This window comes from Helicoverpa armigera, chromosome 5, assembly GCF_030705265.1.
Source record: "Helicoverpa armigera isolate CAAS_96S chromosome 5, ASM3070526v1, whole genome shotgun sequence".
Classification (NCBI taxonomy): Eukaryota; Metazoa; Arthropoda; class Insecta; order Lepidoptera; family Noctuidae; genus Helicoverpa; species Helicoverpa armigera.
The window spans coordinates 8,373,837-8,394,382 of NC_087124.1; the positions used below are offsets into that span (position 1 = coordinate 8,373,837).

Consider the following 20,546-nt stretch of genomic DNA (forward strand, 5'->3'; position numbering starts at 1 on the left):
TACATGTTCCAATTGGGTACACAATAGAATAACGCGATAAAGTTTAAAATCTTTATTCCAGACTCGACGTCTCTTATAAAACAAACCATTATTTACTTACTAACTTATCGCCTAACACAAAACATAACAATTAAAAGTTGCGTGTGTTATAATTATTAAAAAGGAAACGTTCAAGGAATGTGGAAGAAATGCAAATAATCATGGCGGCTACAATACAAACAAACATACGGAACAAAAGCTTAGGGGAGATGGGGAAACGAGTTAACAATCACATTGTTCGCTCACTTACCCGCCCAGGTATAAACGTGCCTCAATTTATACCAAATTGGCGTTTATACTGGCGTTTTTAATATCGAAGGATATTACTTTAAAGCGCCGGCAACATGAATTTCCCCACTAAACTTAGTTGTTCTAGTACTTAGCATTTGAATTACTGAGTTATGAGAGAACTGTTGCTGGAAGTATCGAAAAAGTTATGTTTTAAGTCGTTGGAAAATGTTGTAAATTTTACCGTGGCGTGCTCTATTAAGCAGCTCGTAGGTTTTTACAGTGAAAGCTCCGGTCTATAACAATGTAATTCCATTAAAATATATGAAAGGGAATCTTAATTGAATTAACAAAAATTGGTAATCCTATCAGCTTACTGATTTAAATTACAATCTACATTCAATGAGAAGGTCTAAAAAGAGATTCTGTGAAAGGGATAAAATCATTAAATTAATTCGTTTCCTTTTTTACAACACAGAGCTCACCTTTTTCTGTGATATATACATGCTAACTTTAGTTAAATATATGTGAATCTATTGTCATATTAACCTATCTAAGATCTAGAGGTATATGTACCTAAAGTGATAAATATACACGAATGAATACTATTGATATTGAATAACAGCTAGCTTTTATCTTATTTACATTTAAGTATATAAAAAAGGGAATTTCTCTTATTAGATTTGTCACAATAAAGTCTATTTCATTTTCCATGTCTACCTAACGGAGATTTCCGTTAAAAATATTACAAAAGTACCAAGATTTAAATAAAAAGTTAGCAAAAACGATTCTCTGAATAGTGGTCCGTTGTAAATATGTATAACAGAGCTTTCTTTTGCTTATCTAACCTTCATATTCTGAATACTGAATATTTCGCGACTTCAAAGTCAGTACTTCAAACTTTAGGTCAAACTGAATTATTTTCAGATTATTATTATTCTGTGAACTCAAACATAAATTAATAATAGTACTTTAACCATTTAATGGAGAGTAAATTAACATTCTAGAACACTGTTCAAGTATCTAAAGTTTCTTAGAAGACTGAGCATTACGCTTCTCTATCTAGGAAAACTACATAATTATATACGGGTGTAGTTACAAGTTACAAAGCATTACATATACACTGCTAATGTAGGTAGCTGGGAAACTTAAATAGACCAACCAGGGTAAGAAATTACCCATAATGTTAGGAACGTAAGGAAGTTTTTTTGTCAAATCCATAATGTTCACTTTTTTAATGCGCAATCTTCATGAAGCATCACAATACCTGCAGCAGTACTTAGATACTTTTCTTGAACAAAAAAGAACACATTTGACTACAATCCACATTTAAAATTCAAACTAAAACATAGAACAAGCGCGTCCTTGAAAATGTAGGTGCACGTGAATAGGCGGTAGACGGTAGCATTGGACTGCAGAACGAGGTCAAGGCGAATAAAGCCTTCGATTAACGTTTCCTCAAACACGATTTCTTTACAACCCCGTGCTTGTATTTATTTTTAGTGTTTGTGACTGCGATGACGTCACATACCTTCCCCTTGGAGCTTTGGACGATATGGCGTCGCGTGCGTAGATGTGCATTATGATTTCAAGCAAGAACATGAACTACAGTTCTTTGCTTTTTTAAAGGAGTTTTGTTGTTTATTTCAATTATATGAACCATTGTGTATGTGTGGAAGAGTTTTTTTTACATTATATACTTATCATGATATTATAAGTTTGAAATAGTAGGCACCCCTTAAAACGTTTATCAACAATATAAATTGGAGTTATAAGAATTTAAAACTAGACTAATTGAAATCCGACTCAAAGAAAAGGCGAGCTCTTACCTAAGTGCACTTTGCAAGCTGCGTGATTAGTGTTCCAAATGCAACTGTCAAGTTTACTTGTAGCTATTTTAGTACCTTTAAGTTAATGATTTGGATAGACATAATGTGCATGGAGATTTAGGTATATAGTCAGGTATACTTAGGTATTATTTGAATGGAAACAAAAGTAGGTTCGCTGCTTTTAATTTAAACTTTCGTGACGCTCGTACAACCCTCGACATTTTGCCTTTGATTATTCCTATTTTCGTTACAAAATATACTCTTTAACCTTTCTCCTCACGTTTATAATTTGGCGAATACTTCCTGCAACAAAATTTCAACTTGCTACGACAATGGCTCCCCGGGATAAAAGGGTGTGACAGAAAGACAGTTTCCGAAAGAGTTCGGTTATACGAAACACTTATAAGCAAAGGAAAATAAGAAAAGAATTGACACAAAAGAAAATGTTAGCTTTCTTATGGTATATTTTCGTTTTAAAAGTCTTTGATGTTGATTCCCCCATCACAATGCTGTCATTTTTAACGTGAACAAGAGATTGGGAATGGCAATGCGCATCAAAGAACAGTATCTGCTGAGGACACGAACTACGGAAATTACCCAACAATCAATAAAGTTGATCACTGAATTTATTTCTATATAATTATCCTATAAGGAAGATATCTAACATTTTCAATATTGATGCTTTTACAATGAGTAATCATTCCTATAATTTGTTTGTACAGTTTGTACAAAAGCTATCTACTTCTAAAGCAAACAGTGACAGAACAATTAACATTACAGAACGAACGCCGTCTAATCTTTAAAGCCCTTTAGAAATAAGTTGTCACAGTATTAAAATATTAATAGGTACACACATGAATGCTAATGATCTTCCACCTAATTAATTCCTTAATCGCTGTTTTCATCACCCACAAAAATATTGGGTTCCTCTAATTTTAGCGAGACATTATTAATAACCAATTTACTCGGGACAAAAAAAAATGTTTAGTGAAAATGGGTTAGAAAAGAGCTTTAAATTCTACATGAGCAGAATGTAGGTTAGATAGACATCACAACATATTACTTGGACAGCCCAGTAATTACTTTGATACATAAATCAATATGCAAAGATTGGTGGATAGCGAAAAATCAATATCCGTTCGTTTCGTTTCAAGGTGACAGTGGAACGTTCATCGATTCTCATGTAATATTTCATTACGTAAAAAATGTCGTATTATAGACCATAATGAGAATTAATGAGAGCATAGCACGCACAATTACACAATACCCAAGGTAAACGAAAATGGTCCAAGAGGACTTGGGCTAAAGCCGCAATTACGTAAGGTGAATGTGATTTTAAAATGTACATACTATGCACCCTATATTAAAAAGGTACATAAAATGTACAGTACAGGTTTAAAATTAAATAAACCATGTACCCTAATTAAACTTTTCTAATGAAGGGAAAACACCGCATATAATTATGTTCCCGCCGAATGCGTATTAAGTTTCTATGCGCGTCATGTGTCTTGCTCCTTTTCCTAATGACGCGTGTAATACCTATCCGTATCGAAACCGACACGATGTGCTTCGCTTTACTCAACCGTGTGATCGCAATTCTGTACTTGATTAAATGCTTGATTTGTTTTAATATTATATGCATTTTACTTCAACTGGCAGGGAATCAAATAGATCGATTAGTATTTTATGATTGATCGATGACTTATTCAAGACGAATCCTTCCGTTGAAGAAATTTTGAACCCCAACAATGAAGTAATAAGAGATTTTGCTAAAGTTAGCAGCAACAGAAAGCGCCATCTATTAGGTGCGTTTTTGAAGTTTGACAATGCTGAAGTAGAGTGACTGATCTTTATCCACGATGATTGATATCCGTTGCACTGGTCTTATCCTTGATCACCCCTTGTAAGATACTGTAGGTATTTACTTTATCTGTGGCAGTAATTTACGTTGCCCTACGTAACCCCATGCAATCTGATCCCTGTAATCTTTAGGTGCACCTATGGTCCTAATCGAGATATGTGTGAATGTTGATGCCGTTTCATGTCCCATATGGCCGTGGCAGCGGTGTGCTGAATTTAAAAGGTGCAACGGTGCATAAGCTGTATATAGCAGCTCATCGGCTCCGCAGCGTGCAGCGGCAGCGACACATTTACCCTCAGTTGGCTTCTGCGATATATGTATTATATAATGTTATGCGACAAAACAGCTGGCACCGGCTGCGATTTCAATCCTAGACACAGCCATATTTCTTGTCTTGCAAAAATAAAAATCTCAAACCAGCTTACAATTTCATTCATTTTTTACAACACATTGTTACAAAATATTAACCCATAATATTAAGTATAAATAACGTCGGGAAAAAAAATATAACTGAAAGATTATCCGCGAAAATATTTTAGGGACTGTAATAATGTTCGGGATTATGACAAACAACCCTATTATCATTCCCGCTACCTTTACCCTTGGTTCCTATATTACCGAAAATACCACAAAAGCTGAAGCTTTGCTGGGATTCTTATACTCGTTCATTCATCTAAAATCGAGGTTTGGCTAAGATAGGTTATTGCCAAAAGGTGAACTTTAAATCGATACTGTTTCCCTCATCCTAACCCTTTTACCCTTTCTTATAAAAAGGTCAAATGTGGTTTTATCATCACGCTTTATCCCAAGCGGGTCCGTGGTGTCGGGAGAGCTATCTCGGCATCAAATTGCTCGTGGAGATTTGTTTATTTCTCCACCCTCGCAGGGCAAAATGTGTGAGATTTCTAATTAAACGCGCGGTCTAACAAATTCTTATTCCCGTGGCGGTCAATTTAAATATGTCCCATAAAATGAATTTTGTACTCGCCCCTAACCGTACTGGTTATCGTATATTCTTATTGCGAATTTGTGAAGAGACTAAGCATGGATGCCGTGCGTGGTCAGCGCTAAAGTTCGGCGCCCCACTATCAATTTTCGTGTCCCGGTAATTTGAATTTATATGTTCATGATGTTTGTGTTGTAAGCGGTTGTATTCAGGGGTGTTTGAGGTTCGTAAAATGGATGGAAAAGCCCCGTATCTATTAACACGTCTCCCTAATTAAATTATCTACTTTCTGTCAGTAGAATCACATTGGCGTCACGAATGTAACGGGAAAGCAAAACCTCATTAGGAGGGCTTTTCGCTAATGTGACAAAACACTAATTAAAAAAGTTGCAGTCACGAAAACTCGCGTGCTAATGTTTTTTATACGTAGACAGTAACCGCTGGGTGAGTAATAAGTATATTATTACATGTTACGCCGCTCAAACGTAATGTATGATATAAATGTAACATGTAATCTTGCTAGAAATAAGCTATTTTTGTGACAGGTATTTGTAATAAAGCTATTGATGACATTAATAGTAATATTTTTTTAAAAAGCGCCATTTTTGTAATACCGTTTGGAATAAAAGATACTATTTCCAAAATACGCATTTAATGAAGCCTTGAAGACTCTATAAGTATGATTTCTTAAAGAATCATAGTTCGATCAATATTTTCTTCAACGTCTTTTTTATAAGTTTGAATCCGAGCATAAAAAACGTCGAGGGAGACTGAAATAGCAATTTTTCTCCACATTTACGTGCAAAGTCGTATAATAAGATTGATGGATACATATTTAAGGAGGAGCAATCCAATTATGTTGACTATGGCAGTTTTCCGTAACCTTTAGCGCTAAGTTCATTACGTAGTGGATACTTTGGCCCCGTAGTTTCTCTTATCAGAAAAGTTTGGCTCTCCTAAGGGGCTTCATTTGCTGTTCAGTTACTTGTATGACATATACAAAGTTTACTGTTTATTCTGTGCGTTTAATGCCGTGTATTTATTTACTTTACTCACAATGTACACGTGTAATTTTAAATGTTTCAAAAATAATTCATTCGTATAAATTCTGTGAAATGTATTGCGGTAAAAAAAAAGATAAATGTTTTCCTCATTTTCTTTTCAATATGCAGAAAAACTTTTGAAGGTTACTACCACCAACATTTAAATGATATTTCCAAGAATTTTGGATAAACATGTTACCCTCCTTTACGTGGCGCAGTCGGGCAAAATAAGCTCGTGTTTATTTTTTCTTTTAACGATTCTTTGTACGTAGCTTACTCAGTTATATAAAGGAACATAATTGTGGAAAAAGGTGGTAGTTACTATTTCTAGCATTATGCGATAAGCGGTATCGGGCTCGAGCCGCCCGCCCTCGAGTTATGCTTAAGTACTTATAACATTAATAAATTACAAAGCTTTAAACTTACATACAAAATTAATAACTAAATTCAGTGTCGGTGACAGTTTTACATAAATATATTATAAATAAGAACTTTAAATCTATTGCCTTTGGTATAGTAATAATTTTCCACGTTCTATCAATTTAATTGATATGTATTTGTATATAGGGACAAAGGTTAAAAAATTATGATGACTACAGGCAGATAACAGTTGACAAACAATTTTCCACTGAGGGCTCCTCACGGGCAATAAATCCGTAGTCTTTTATATCAACAGCAATATTGAAAGGCTTAGTCGAAAGAGTTTTGCTAAAGCTATGGTCACACTTGCGTTGTCTAATAAGGAGTGTTTAGAAGAATGGATGTAGCTGAAAAGTAGAATAAGTTTTGATCCAACAGACAAACTATGTGCTATGTATAGTTTTGTTGGCCATTATGTAGGTATGTTATAAAACTTAAAATATATCTTCCTAAGATCAATAAATAAAAAAATAATAAATTGAAGAAACTGCGTAATTGAAAATATTCAGAGAATGATCTGAATATTTTCCTCAGTGTTTCTTTCAAGTTTTTTAGTAAGCTCTAAATCAATTAGTTAGTTTATTTGATAGTTTTACCACCAATTTTAGGTTTCGATTCAAGTTACCTTTAATGATATCAAGTTCAGTGTACAAATACGAAGACGATGCTAGTCTTTGCAAAACTAGTTTCAAGGGCTGTTGTTTGGTTGAATTTAGCGAGCTCCCAACTTCAAGTAGGTACAACTAGTTCAAACTTCTAAGAATTTCGTTAAGTCTCAATATTTGATCTAACTAACTATATTGGAAAAGAAATTATAAAAGTTCAAAGTGAAAGTTCGGATGGTACTTGAGTTTGGATAGACTCAATCTTACGGAGAGTGGTTAAGTAATAATAAATATTATATTATGTACCGAGGAGGATAAAAACTTATATTTTTATCTCAGTTTTATGTTAAAAGTGTATAAATAGTAATAAGTTGAATTAAACAGACGCTAGCTAGACTATAGAACGACGTAAGTACCTAATTCTAAACATTTTCAGAGATTTCAGTTCTTTCAAGTATATAAAAAGCCGTAAGTATTTCTCTAAAAATGACAAGCGCTACATTTTAGAGAAATTGCAAACAATCTATAAGGAAAACTGAATAATACTACAAGTACGGATTCAGAAAACAGTAAAATACCTCGTTTAACGTCTATCCTCTCTACAACATGTCTATAAAAGATACAGCACCTATAAACTACGAATTCACTTTACGGCAACCATTTAAAATACATATAATACGCTCGCCGTACCTACGTAGGTATTGTAAAAAGACACAAAGCAACAGTGCACGCGGACAAGAGCAGTAACTTTAAACGCCACTCCAGACTATGTGACCTAAGTATTGTATTAGTTGCAGACGACCCACTTTATGTTGCAGAAGGGAAAGCAATTTCAAAAACTATAAAACTTCTTGTAAGTTTGAAACTGTTGTATTTTTGATAACCCTTAGGAGTTGGGCGGCGATGTCTGCGTCTGCAAGACTTTCTGATTGGACTTTCGAGGGTGGGCTGTATCGAATGTTGCCGCATTTAATGGAGGGTACTCGGCAAAGTTTCCCGTCGTACTCGTACTACGCACTTGCGCAAAATATTGACTTTATCGATAGTGTAGCACTTAGCAGTTTGCCAACATTCTGGAAAGCTCCAGGCCAACGTTTTGCCGGGTCGAAGGTTAATTTCTCATATACGAGAAGGACTGTATGTATTTATGAGTGGGTCGCATGTCGAAGCTTTGGCTTTTACGATTGAATATTAACCCCATATACCGTTATAAGTATAACATCAAACTACTGATGAAATTACTGACTTGGGATTATGAAGAAAGAATATCGGGGACGATTTCTTTGTTCGCCAGTGACACAGATACCTAATATTACGCGCACATTTTTGTGACGAAACAATGCACTCGAGATATTTATTGGTTTCCTCCTAGTCAGGATAACACCGAGTGTATGATGTACGCGAAACTGAATTTAGATAGTTATTAACGGTTTACTGAATACGCCAGTCCATCTATCAAATAATCATGCAAATTGCCAACCTTGGCAAAAAAATTAAGGTAAACTAGCGATTATTGAACATAAAGTACAATATCTATACGACAAATCTATACAAGAACATAACTAGTTTATTACTTTCATAAAGTTAATTTTAAAACAATCGCTTATAAAATTACCATAAGTTTTAGTTAGCGTAGCTACTGAAGCCCGTGAAAACCGACCTTCGTGATCAGGCCCGACCGGAATGACTTTCGCTTTCCGCGACCTATTATTATATGTAATCTGAGGGCACGGCAGTGCCCCAGCCAAGACTCGAGCAAAGCGGGCACGGCCGTACTATCTTTTCTCGAAGCGTTTCGCGGCTATTTCAGCCCCCTGTAACTTCCATGTGAACAAAGCTATGAGTTTAGGTTTTCGATGACCAAGAGTAAGTATTAGAACAAGCTAAGTCTCAAAATTACAAGGCATTTGAATAAATAGTTTACGAGTTATGAGCGATCAAAGTTACACCATTTTGTCACTGACTCACTCACTGACCGATCATCAAAAGTCTAAGGTACTTCTAGCAAACTTAGAACCTTCAAATTTGGCACCAAGATAGGTTACTAGCTACATATAAAGGGAAAATTATAAAAACCTTAAAACTTAATAAAAAAATAGGAAACAAATTTATATTTGCGGTTTTTCAAGAACATTGTGTATGAATTTTGACTGCATTGATAACTTTGTTATTTATTTATGTACAAAATGTTACTATTTGTTTTATTGTTACGTAGTGTGGTATATTGTTATTATGTATTAAATATACATACATATGAATAAAAAAGCTAGGTTAAAATGAAATGAAGAATGATAAAATCTTTCATATTAATGCAGTGCGATACATACTGCATGCTCGCTCGATAGATGGCGTTGTCCTGGTCTAAATCGCGCTATGGTTTCGTTACATAGCTTAGTATAAGTAGTACTTCAAAAAAAATCAAATAATTACATGTGATAGCGCCATCTACCTCTGAAATAAATCTCTTTTGTTCTAAAAGATATTTGATTCAAAAATCGACAATTTCGAAAATTATTAGTTTATTTAAAAAAAATGTTGTTTACGTGCTACTTTAGGTGTACATATTTAGTTTGTTATATATTTAGTTAGTTGCATGTAAGTTAATTTAATTTGTTATATACTATAGAAGAAAGAGATACTTAGAGAAGAAAGAGACCTACAAAAAATAAATTAGATCCCATCAAAAACATTAAATGTACTATGACTTTTAACTTGTGCTCATGGCCAAGTCAATATTATTGTAATGTGAACAAAACTATTTAATTGATATAGTCACAAAATGTTGATTTATTATTACAATTAAAGTTGAACAGGACTTGGCTTCTATGCGATCTCAAAACTTTTTACGGTGGAGGAACTGCGTAGAGGATTGGCTTATTTTACATTTAATGTTTTTGATGGGATATCACTTTCTTCTTCGAGCTAACACAAAAAAGTTCGCAACAAAAACTGAGCGAAAACAGCCGTTTAAATATGCTCAGGAATTACGAACAAAAAAGCTTTTGTATTAATACCAGTCTTGTTTTTCAGGATACCTCCAAGACTATGTAAATGCAATTTTTTTCTTCATTTTGGCTAGTAAAACGAGCCCATTTTAAAATAAATGACTTCGTAATCTTCAGGTTTTTATATATAACGTTTTAATATGTTACTTTTCTCTTTTTTGGCATCGAGCTAAAAATCTTAATAATTATTGTAGTACTCCCTATGTCACGAACACTGCCTATTGGCTCGGTCACACACCAGTATCGGGAGAACGTGCGCTCTCGCTCACTGCTCGCGCGCAACTACCCCCTCTCCACTACCCGTGTGTACGAGACAACACATTTATTGAATACAGAACACTACATCCCTTCCTTGTTATTAATTTTATTTTATTTACTCAACAATGTTCATGTAAATATTATTATATATATCAATCAAATCACTTTTATTTTCCTCTGATTATTCCATAATTAACCATTTTAATTTAATCACTGTCACTTCCATTACCATTTTGGATTTGTTTGCCGTCTTCTTTGTACTGTTGAACTTTCCATTCTCCTTCAACCTTTTTCAAATGAATTACATTCCTTCTCAATTGTTGACCAGTCTCTTCATTCCTAACTAATACGTCTCCAGTTTCACCTTCAGTTCTCTCTACTACATAGGGTGTTACCTCAAAGTTTGTTGATAATTTGTTTCCTTTCTTCATGTCTCTTACGTACACTTTATCCCCTTCCGATATTGTTCTATCCTGTGCTTTTCTCTTCATATCCCCATATTCTTTTCCTTTCTCTTTCATAATTGTGTCTCTGTCTCTAACTTCTGAATCTTCAATTCTATAATCATTGTCCATCAAAGATGGAATTTTATCCCGGTTAAATCTTCTAAAAAACAGTTCTGAAGGTGTTTTACCAGTCACTGAATGTGGTGTTGAGTTATACATCATCAGATATTCCCAGACGCTCTCATGTAAATCTTTTTTATCAACCTGGCTTATTTTTAACCGCTTTAGTATATCTCGATTTTGCCTTTCTACTTCCCCATTCTGCTGAGGCCAGTAGGGTATCGTGTTAAATAATCGTATATTACATTGTTGGCAGAAATCTTTGAACTCTTGACTTACGAATTGAGCACCATTATCCGCAGTTAACGAGCTGGGATAACCAAGACGGCTAAAAATTTCTTTTAATAGTTTTATGATTTGTGAACTAGTAATAGACCTTGTGAACTTAATCTCTTTGTATCTACTGTAATAATCGATGGCCACTAACAAGTACTCGCTATTTGGCAGGGGACCCAGAAGGTCTATGGCAATATCCACCCACGGGGCGGAAGGCAATTCTCTTCGTTTCATAGGTACAGGATGACTAGGCAATCCAACAAGAGTACATCCTTTACATTGTTTGACTATTGCTTCCGCATCTTTGTCGATTCGCAACCACCACACCTTAGTGCGCAGTCGACTTTTCATGGCTACTATCCCTGGGTGCCCCTCGTGTGCAGCATCGAGTACGTCTTTCCTTAATTCTCTTGGGATAACAATTTTGTCACCTCTAAGCAGAATATTCTCGTAGAAGCAAAGCTCAGATTCAAACACTTTATACCCTTTTACGGACTCATCCCAGTCATTATTGTACATTCCACGTTTAATGTTTTTTATTTCTTGATCATTTTCTGAGCTTTTGCTAATGATTTTTAAGGGGATGGCACATGGGCATGCTTGCTCGACTATTTGTTGAACAAAATCATCGACGTGCCCCTTTGGAACATCATCGTATTTACAAAGTCTTGATAAGGGATCAGCAATGTTTGTTCTTCCTGGTCTGTATATTATTTTGTACCTATACGCCTGGAGTCTCAATACCCATCGTTCGACTCGCGCACAAGGTTTTGACTTTTTCCCAAATAAGAATTCAAGTGGTTTATGGTCTGTGATGAGATCGAACTCCTTTCCGAAAAGGAATATATTGAAGTGTTCCACAGACCATACCAACGCCAGCGCTTCCTTCTCAGTTTGACTGTACTTCCTTTCAAGCTCTGTTAAAGTACGATTACCGTAAGCTATAATTCTTGGTCCTTGACTGTCCCTCTGAATAAGTACGGCTCCTAATCCTACTGGACTTGCATCTGCAATTACTTCAGTCTTGTCAGCAACATCGTAGTATCCTAATGTTTCCACGGTCGATAGCGCCACTTTTAGTTCTCGAAATACGCAGTCTTGTTCTTTTCCCCAATCATCTGCTATACTTTGCTTCTTACCTGTCTTTTGCCTCAGCAACTTTCTTAATGGTTCTGTTCTTGTCGCTAGATTTGGCAACCATTTATTAATATAGTTCACGAGCCCCAAAAAGCTTTGCAGCTCTTCGACTGTAGTAGGTACTCTAAAGTCTTTGATACTCGTCATATATTTATCAAGGGGTTTAGTTCCCTCCGGTGTCAGAACGTGTCCCAGGAAATGAATTTTTTGTACCTTGTAAATACACTTCTTTTCGTTCAGCAGCACATTGTTCTTTTTCAGAGTTTCTAAGGCTTTTGATAACCTCTCATCATGTTGTTTTTCATCTACGCCAAATATCAAAATGTCGTCTATAAAATTAATAATACCGTCCAATCCAGTCAGCATCCTCTCCATTATTTTTTGGAATAACTCTGGCGCGCACGTAATTCCAAACATCAATCGCTTGTACCTATATAACCCTTTAGCCGTAATAAACGTAGTGAGGTATCTAGAATTCGGATGAATTTCCACTTGGTGGAACGCGTTTTTTATATCTAATCTAGAAAACCATTTGGCTTTTCTTATTTTTGTTAATAGGGTATCCATACAGGGTAGGGGATGGTTTTCTCTTAGAATTGCTTCATTTGCGCGTCTCATATCCACGCACAAACGTAGGTCATTATCATCTTTTAGTACAGGTACAACTGGTGAAATCCACGGTGATGGGCCGTGTACCTCTTCAATAATATCGCTATCCAACAATTCTTTTATCTTGTTTTCAACTTTTTCTTCAATTGGGATAGGTATTCTTCGGTAAGGCTGTGATACAGGTTGGCTTTTCTTATTGACAGGTATCTCGACCAGAACATCTTTGAATTTAGGAAAAGGTTTGTATTTTTGTTCGACTGTATTGACCTCGACTCCTAACTTTAATACTCCTAATTTAATAGCCGTCTCCTTGCCCAGTAAATCTCTCGTGCCATTATTGATAACATAGACTGTGGCTGGTTCTGTTTTTTTATTAACTCGTATAGCAGTGTCAAATGTTCCCTTAACATCTAGTGGAACTTTGCTTCCATATGCGTATAGTGTTTTTTTAGTTCCTTTAACCTCATTACATATTTTTATTTTTTCATCCTTCAACTTATTCCAGGTTTTATCTGTAACTACATTTAAATTACAACCAGAGTCTATCAGTACATTCAATTTGACACCTCCCATTTCACATTCTATTACAGCGTCATCATTCAAGTTGAAGATATAATAAGTCCCTTCACCTTTTGATTTGTTACTTGGTTCTTCCGTTTCTACTGTATTCACTTCATTCTTGCTTCGCTTTATTTGGCTTTTCCTATTATATGACTCCTCATTATTTTCATTTTTCCGTTTTTTTGGTATAGACCTACACATAGAACTAAAATGACCTATTTTGTTACATGAGTTACATTGTTTTCCTTTTGCTGGACAGGCCTGATTTGCTCGCGTATGTTCCCTGTATCCACACCTACCACATTCCTTTGTTAATTGTCCACTTCCCATATTATTTCTGGATGTTTGTCTATCGCTTCTGTATTTTCTATCCGTGAACTTACTAGTAGTACTTCTGACTGCGTTTATCTCGTTTGTTGTGTTTTTTTGTCCATATTCTTCTAGTTGATGTCCTACAATCTCCAATGTATTTGCTTCCTTTATGATTTTATCTAGGGTGACATCGTCTCCTAATGTTAGTATTTTTTTCCGTAATTCTGACGAAGAACATTTTTCTACTATTTGACCAATCAAGTGTTCATCTGGGCTCGTAAACTTACACTTTTCTGCTTGTTGTCTTAATCTAATTACAAATTTTTCGAACTTCTCTCCTTCTTCCTGTTTTATCTGACGAAAGACATGTCTCTCAAATATTCTGTTCTGTTTAGGCAAGAAGTAGGCATCAAGTTTCTCAATTGCAGTTTTGTAAACGTCAGTGTTTGCTTCTCCAACAACGTATGCTCCTGGTATATTGTAAATTATTTCTTGTAGTCCAGATCCTCCTAATAACAGTAAGGTTGCTCGTTTTTTTAAAGCTTCACTTATTCCTGATGCATCTAAGTAAATACTTAGCGACCTTTTCCACTTTTCCCAACGTAAGGCCACCACCGCATTCGGTCGTGAGGAGGCGCCTCGGTCGTGAGGAGGCGCCCGGGTGTCACCATTGTGCGGACAGCCCCGAGGACACGGTGGACCACACAGTCCAGGTGTGCCCCGCATGGGAAGGGCACCGCCGGGTCCTCGTCGAGGCTTTGGGCGGCGGCGACCTCTCGCGTCCGGCCCTGGTTCAGGCCATGGTCCGGGGCGAGAGGGAATGGGATGCCGTCGCCTCCTTCTGCGAAGCGGTCATGCTCGAGAAGGAGGAGGCGGAACGCCAGAGAGTTCGCACCTCTCATCCCGGCCGCCGCGCTGGACCAGGTAGACACCATGGGCGCCGGGTGTCGCGAGATGACTCCCGGCCACCGTAGGCGTGGGTCTGTGGGCGGTGAGTTCGGGTGGCTCATCGTCCCTCTGTCTTCCTAGACGACAGACCCGTGTCGACGGCGCGCGTTGTTCCACGCGCTCCTCAAAGAGACGTCAGCAACCCCAGCGGGGCCCAGCAGGGCCAAGGCCTGCCGGGGCTGCGGGTTGTTCGAAAGAGATACCGCGGCCCTGGTACATAAAAGGCCTATGACGGAACACGACGATTTTAGTCAGTAAGAGTCTGACACTCCCTCACCGCTGCTAACCCACAGCGGGAGGGGTCATTGATGATTTTACGTCGATAAAAAAAAAGGCCACCACCGCATTGTCTCCCTCGAGGTCGAGCTTTTCTGGGGTTGGAAGGATGTTCGCCATTTTGTGTAGGTTTGGGGCAACCTGGAACCAATACAGTATCAGGATGACAATTTGCTCATTGCTTTTTTCAAATGAGTCACACACAACTAGCATTGTTTATGATCATCTGCCAGCCCATACTACCTTCACAAACACCCATATGGTTCACTATTTCAAGTTGGCCCATACTGCCTTCACACATACCGTATGGTTCACTATTTCAAGTTGGCCCATACTGTCTTCACACACACCGTATGGTTCACTATTTCAAGTTGGCCCATACTGCCTTCACACATACCGTATGGTTCACTATTTCAAGTTGGCCCATACTGCCTTCACACATACCGTATGGTTTACTATTTCAAGTTGGCCCATACTGCCTTCACACACACCGTATGGTTCACTATTTCAAGTTGGCCCATACTGCCTTCACACACACATATGGTTCGCAATTTCATGCTGGCCCATACAGCCTTCACACACACATATGGTTCGCAATTTCATGCTGGCCCATACAGCCTTCACACACACATATGATTCGCAATTTCATGCTGGCCCATACAGCCTTCACACATACTTATGATATTCACGCTTTGTCTCCAAGTCCCCAAAACCAGTACCTACAGCGTATGAAATGGAATACGTATTACCATTTTTGTAACTAATAACACATAATTTCTGACCCAATATATAGTATACAATTTCGCCGATGAAGTTGCTGAACACTCAAATAAATTATTATAAAGAATAAGTATCATGGTATCGAACAAAATTATTCTATTACTCTTAATTAGGCATTCCCTATGACCCCAGTGAAATTATTATCTCATAATCGTAATTGTTATGTTTACTAGAAGAATACAACTAATATAATTCCCACATGTTAACTATAGCCCAAGTACTCCAAGACACTAGATACCTACCATTAATCCCGTTAATGAGAAAGACGTCGGCATTAAAATCTTAATATGTGATTTAATTGATCTGAGCTAGAACCGTAAATCGATTGTATTAACGCATTATGTCGTATTGTGAGGTGGCAAAGCTACAAAATAATGTATTCACCCCGTGTTATCCATAAAATAACACATCCAAAACATTAAATTATTTTCCGTTACTTAACTTTATTTTATTTGTGGAAATAATCAGTATGAGATACGGGTGTTTATTTATTTTATTTTTTTGCAACCTCCATATAAATATGCAAACGAAATCTAGGGTCACGATATGCTTTCCTTATTCAAAGATAAAAACATCATCATTAACAACCGTCTCATTTCTCTTTCTAATAATTATCACAACCAAACATCATTCTACCTCCATCTTTATTTTAATTATTTCACAATTTAGTTCAACCATATCGACTGTAAAAATGAAATAATTTAATTATTCCACTTACCTTTGTTCTCGTCGCCACATGTAGTACTCCCTATGTCACGAACACTGCCTATTGGCTCGGTCACACACCAGTATCGGGAGAACGTGCGCTCTCGCTCACTGCTCGCGCGCAACTACCCCCTCTCCACTACCCGTGTGTACGAGACAACACATTTATTGAATACAGAACACTACAATTATAATCAGTACTTAGCACGGTGATTTGTCAAATTATATTCAATGATGTACAGTGAAGAATAATTAATAAAAGTCTTTTGTAACTGAATACTTTAATAGTTGGTAGTACCTACCACTCCTCACAATAACCTCGAAATATCCAATTTCCTTTTTTAATATAAACTGTGAGCCCGCAGCTTGAATAGAAAGAAAACCACATAGAAAATTACGTAAAGGTAACTCTGCTATTTTTAAATTGCTTGGATGTAAAGATCGGCCACATTATTATACCTACCAACATGTGAGTATTCAGACTGCAATATTACCTGAATAATAATTTATATTGAACTAGCTTTTGCCTGCGACTTCGTTCGCGTGGAATAGTGACTTCCGGCAGATTTTTGGATTGACCAATAGATGGTGCTATATGTCCGGAATTACAACAACAACAATTTTTGAAACTAACTATCCTATGTCCTTTCTCAAATTTCAAACTACGTCTGTACCAAATTTCACACAAATCGTTTTAGTAGTTTAGGCGTGAAGACAAGACAGACAGACAGAGTTACTTTCACATTTATAATATTAGTTAGGATGAATTGCAAATAAAGTTATAGTAATTTATTTCAAAAAATTGTTTATGTACTTACATACCTGAAGGGTTACTTAACACTCGCTAACTGTACAGCGATAAATACTCAATTCAGTTGAAATGTACAGGTGACCTTTCTGTACCACGTCTTAGGCAAATCTCTGCAGAGAGGGTAAAAGTAATTTCCTCTCACATCCTTAGGGTGCATGCCAGCGTACTTGTGTTACTTTATTTTGCTTTATACTACACTTATGCTCACAAGATCATCGCTCAATACAAACCGCACCGCGTTGAAACCTTGATGAATTTATCTTAGTATTTAAGTAGGTACCTTTTTTCAGTAATGTTATATTATGCTAGTCAAAATAGAACCGCCTCGTACAATTTCGTAGAAGACAGTGTAAGTAATGAGAAGTTCAAAGTAACGAAAACAAATTGCTTAAAGGCACACTCAAAATGAAAAAGACTTTGCTGTTATAGTACCGAGCAAAGGATTTGTCTCAAGGTTAAAATATATAAATATAAACTTTCAATTATATACAAGCCACTTTTGAATATATATTACGAAATGACCTCAGGCAGCTCCAAGATTATGTTGTGAGCGAGACCATTTGAGTATCGATTTTCTTCAGCTTGTTACTTTAGAAGCGAAGATTCTTAACTATGTAACAAAGTATAATTAATGGCTTCGTGTTGGCAAACTTATGATAAGAAAAGATATGTAATTTTGGAACTCATTAGGAAATTACATAAAACATTCTTGAAGCGCAGCTCTGCAAACTTGGTGCGTTAGGGGCTGCGGCAAAAAGTTTATAGATTGTCTTTACTTAGATAAAGTTATCTTTAACGTTCTTAGCTGAAGTATGTCGCTTGACGTTTAAATGGGCAACTAATATCATCCTCGCCGCAAATGTGGTCTCAAAAATCCAATTCGAATGCTCGGTGGGAAGTTTTAGCACATAGCGCCAGTGCAGCGCTTCAGAGCTGCACCAACTCAACGAAAATCTCTTTTATATGCTATCCTAACTTAATTTGAATACAGTGGAAGCTATTCCAGTTTCGTGGTTGGGATTTAAAAACAGGTGAGAGTTTCATACAGGGCGGGAGAATAAACGTGCATCTAAATAAACTAGAAACCCAAGCAATCATGAGTTGGGAACTTGTGTGTGGTACAGGCAAGTTAACATAATACATTACTATGATTCATGAGTCCTAACTTGCTTAGGTATTGTGACAATTATGAATAGCTTGCGCCGCCAGATTCACGAGATAGCTGTATTGTTTCGGACAAAAACAGTAGTATAAAGTAGCAGCAACAATATATCTGTTTTAAATTAACTTTAACGGGAGGCATGCACCACTGAGCGTTTTCCGATAAAAACTACAAAAATCCACAAAAACTCGCCGTAAATATTGAGTTCGGAGCGGAAAAAGCAGAAATTAAACCTCGTGACCCGCGTTCTACATTTCAGTCACATCATAACTTCTTTCATTTAGCTGGTGTTTCAATTGAATTGAATTGAACTGAGCCATCCATCAAGGCCCCGCTTACCGCGAGCGGAACATGCATCAAACCTTTCCCCACAATACCCAGTGGCCTTGTTAAATCGGAGCCTCGGAGCTTGCCATCTACTCATAATTAGCAGGATTTTTAGCTCGATTTGACCGATTGCGGTTTCGGTTGGAAACGAGTTAATCAAACCTAACGATCGGTTTTATCGTAATGTATCTGTGTCAATTCTGCGTTTATTCGATATTGCGCTTTAACCGTCAAATCCGTAGCGGACCCCAATCGGGGTCTGAACATCAATGTCACCGTAAGCTCGGTTTAGACCCCAATTGGGGTCTGCGAATCAGTCATATGCTTTCCTAATTATTTACGCTCATATTTATTTTCTTTCCAATCAAACCACATTTGTGAGTACTAAATAAAATAACTAAATAAATTTAAATTATTTTTACGCATTCAAACCTTTCATATTTAGCATCCCGTTAGAAATATACCTTTTTAAAATCCAATCGTAATTACCGGGAATTCTGATCGAACTCGCCATGTTTGTTTACATTAGTTGTTTTTTTAAATTTGAAGACGCATAGACAAGATGGCGACGGTGATAGAAGTTTTGCATCGAATGATCCGATTCGTTAAAATAAAGAATCGATTTAATAATTTTATATTATTTGATATTATAATATTACTAAATTGCACTTTTGTATACTTACCATAATCTGAAAATAAATTAGGAAAAGTAAAATTTTGAAAAAAATGCTAGAAAATCAGTGGTAGAAAATACGTTGTAGCCGGAATAAAATAATCTTCGGTTTTTAGGGTTTCTGAAGACGGCAAATGAAGACTTATTTATTTCTTCGGGTGTTTTATGTGCAGGATTCCTGTAGACCTCCCAAACTTAATGGCGATTCGTTACTTCCAACTTTTTAACTGAGCGGCAAAGCAATTTGACGAGAGCCGTAGTTAGGTGTAGTTATCGCAAAATTTTATGACGATTTTATTGTTTGAAAGGGCAAATAGTTCGCTGTTCATCGAAAGCTGGTCCAAGAAGGAAAGATGGCCGCCGCCGACTTATTTTTAACCGACTTCCCAAAAAGCGGAGGTTCTCAATTCGACCATTTTTTCGTATGTTTGTTACGCGATTACTCAGCCATTTATTTATCGATTTTGATGATTCTTTTTTTGTTTGATAGCGTATACTTCCGAGGTAGTCCCATTATCATCAGGTCAGGATCTGATGATGGAACCTTGAGAAATCGAGGGCGACTTTCGAAAGTTGCAGAAATACATAGGTTGAAATCTTATCACTCAGGTGTTTGCCTGGTAGCACTATTCAACAGTGAAGGCTTTGAGCTGACCTGATGATGGAGACCAGTGAAGGTCGAGGGAACTCGACAACTGAATATTTAAACTTTCTCGTGTCTCTGCTTATATTATTCGTATTTACGAGGCCTCTGCAACAGTGAAGGAGATGTAGACGAGAGAAGTTCGGTTGTCGAGTTCCCTCGACCTTCTCTGGTCTCCGTCATCAGGTCAGCTCCAAACCTTTACTGTTTCATAGTGTTATCAGACATACATCTGAGTGTCAAGTTATAACCTTATCTATGCTTAAAATTTTCGAGAGTTGCCCTCGATTTCTCAAGGTTTCCATCATCAGATCCTGGACCTAATAACAAATATGGGGAATATACCCTTTCGACCAAAAACAAACATCCAAATTGAGAACCACCTCCTTTTTGGGATTCGGTTAAAAATATTTGGTGACTTTAAAATCAATCAATTATTATTATTGTTTCTCATCATCAAATAAGTACATTACTTTGGTAGTTACAAATTGCATTATATTTCAGAACACCAGGCTTACCCTCCGCA

The 20,546-nt window shown here is 36.7% G+C and overlaps 2 protein-coding genes across 3 annotated transcripts in view; one reads left to right on the forward strand and one right to left on the reverse strand.

The window, feature by feature from the left end:
* The window catches only part of Gaba-b-r1 (metabotropic GABA-B receptor subtype 1), a 136,830-nt gene that overhangs the window by 27,598 nt on the left and 88,686 nt on the right, over nt 1–20,546 (forward strand). The window lies entirely within an intron of this gene.
* On the reverse strand, nt 10,441–13,584 carry LOC135116962 (uncharacterized protein K02A2.6-like). Its single transcript, XM_064034994.1, has one exon. The coding sequence runs from the start codon at nt 13,582–13,584 to the stop codon at nt 10,441–10,443; it is 3,144 nt and encodes a 1,047-aa protein (XP_063891064.1).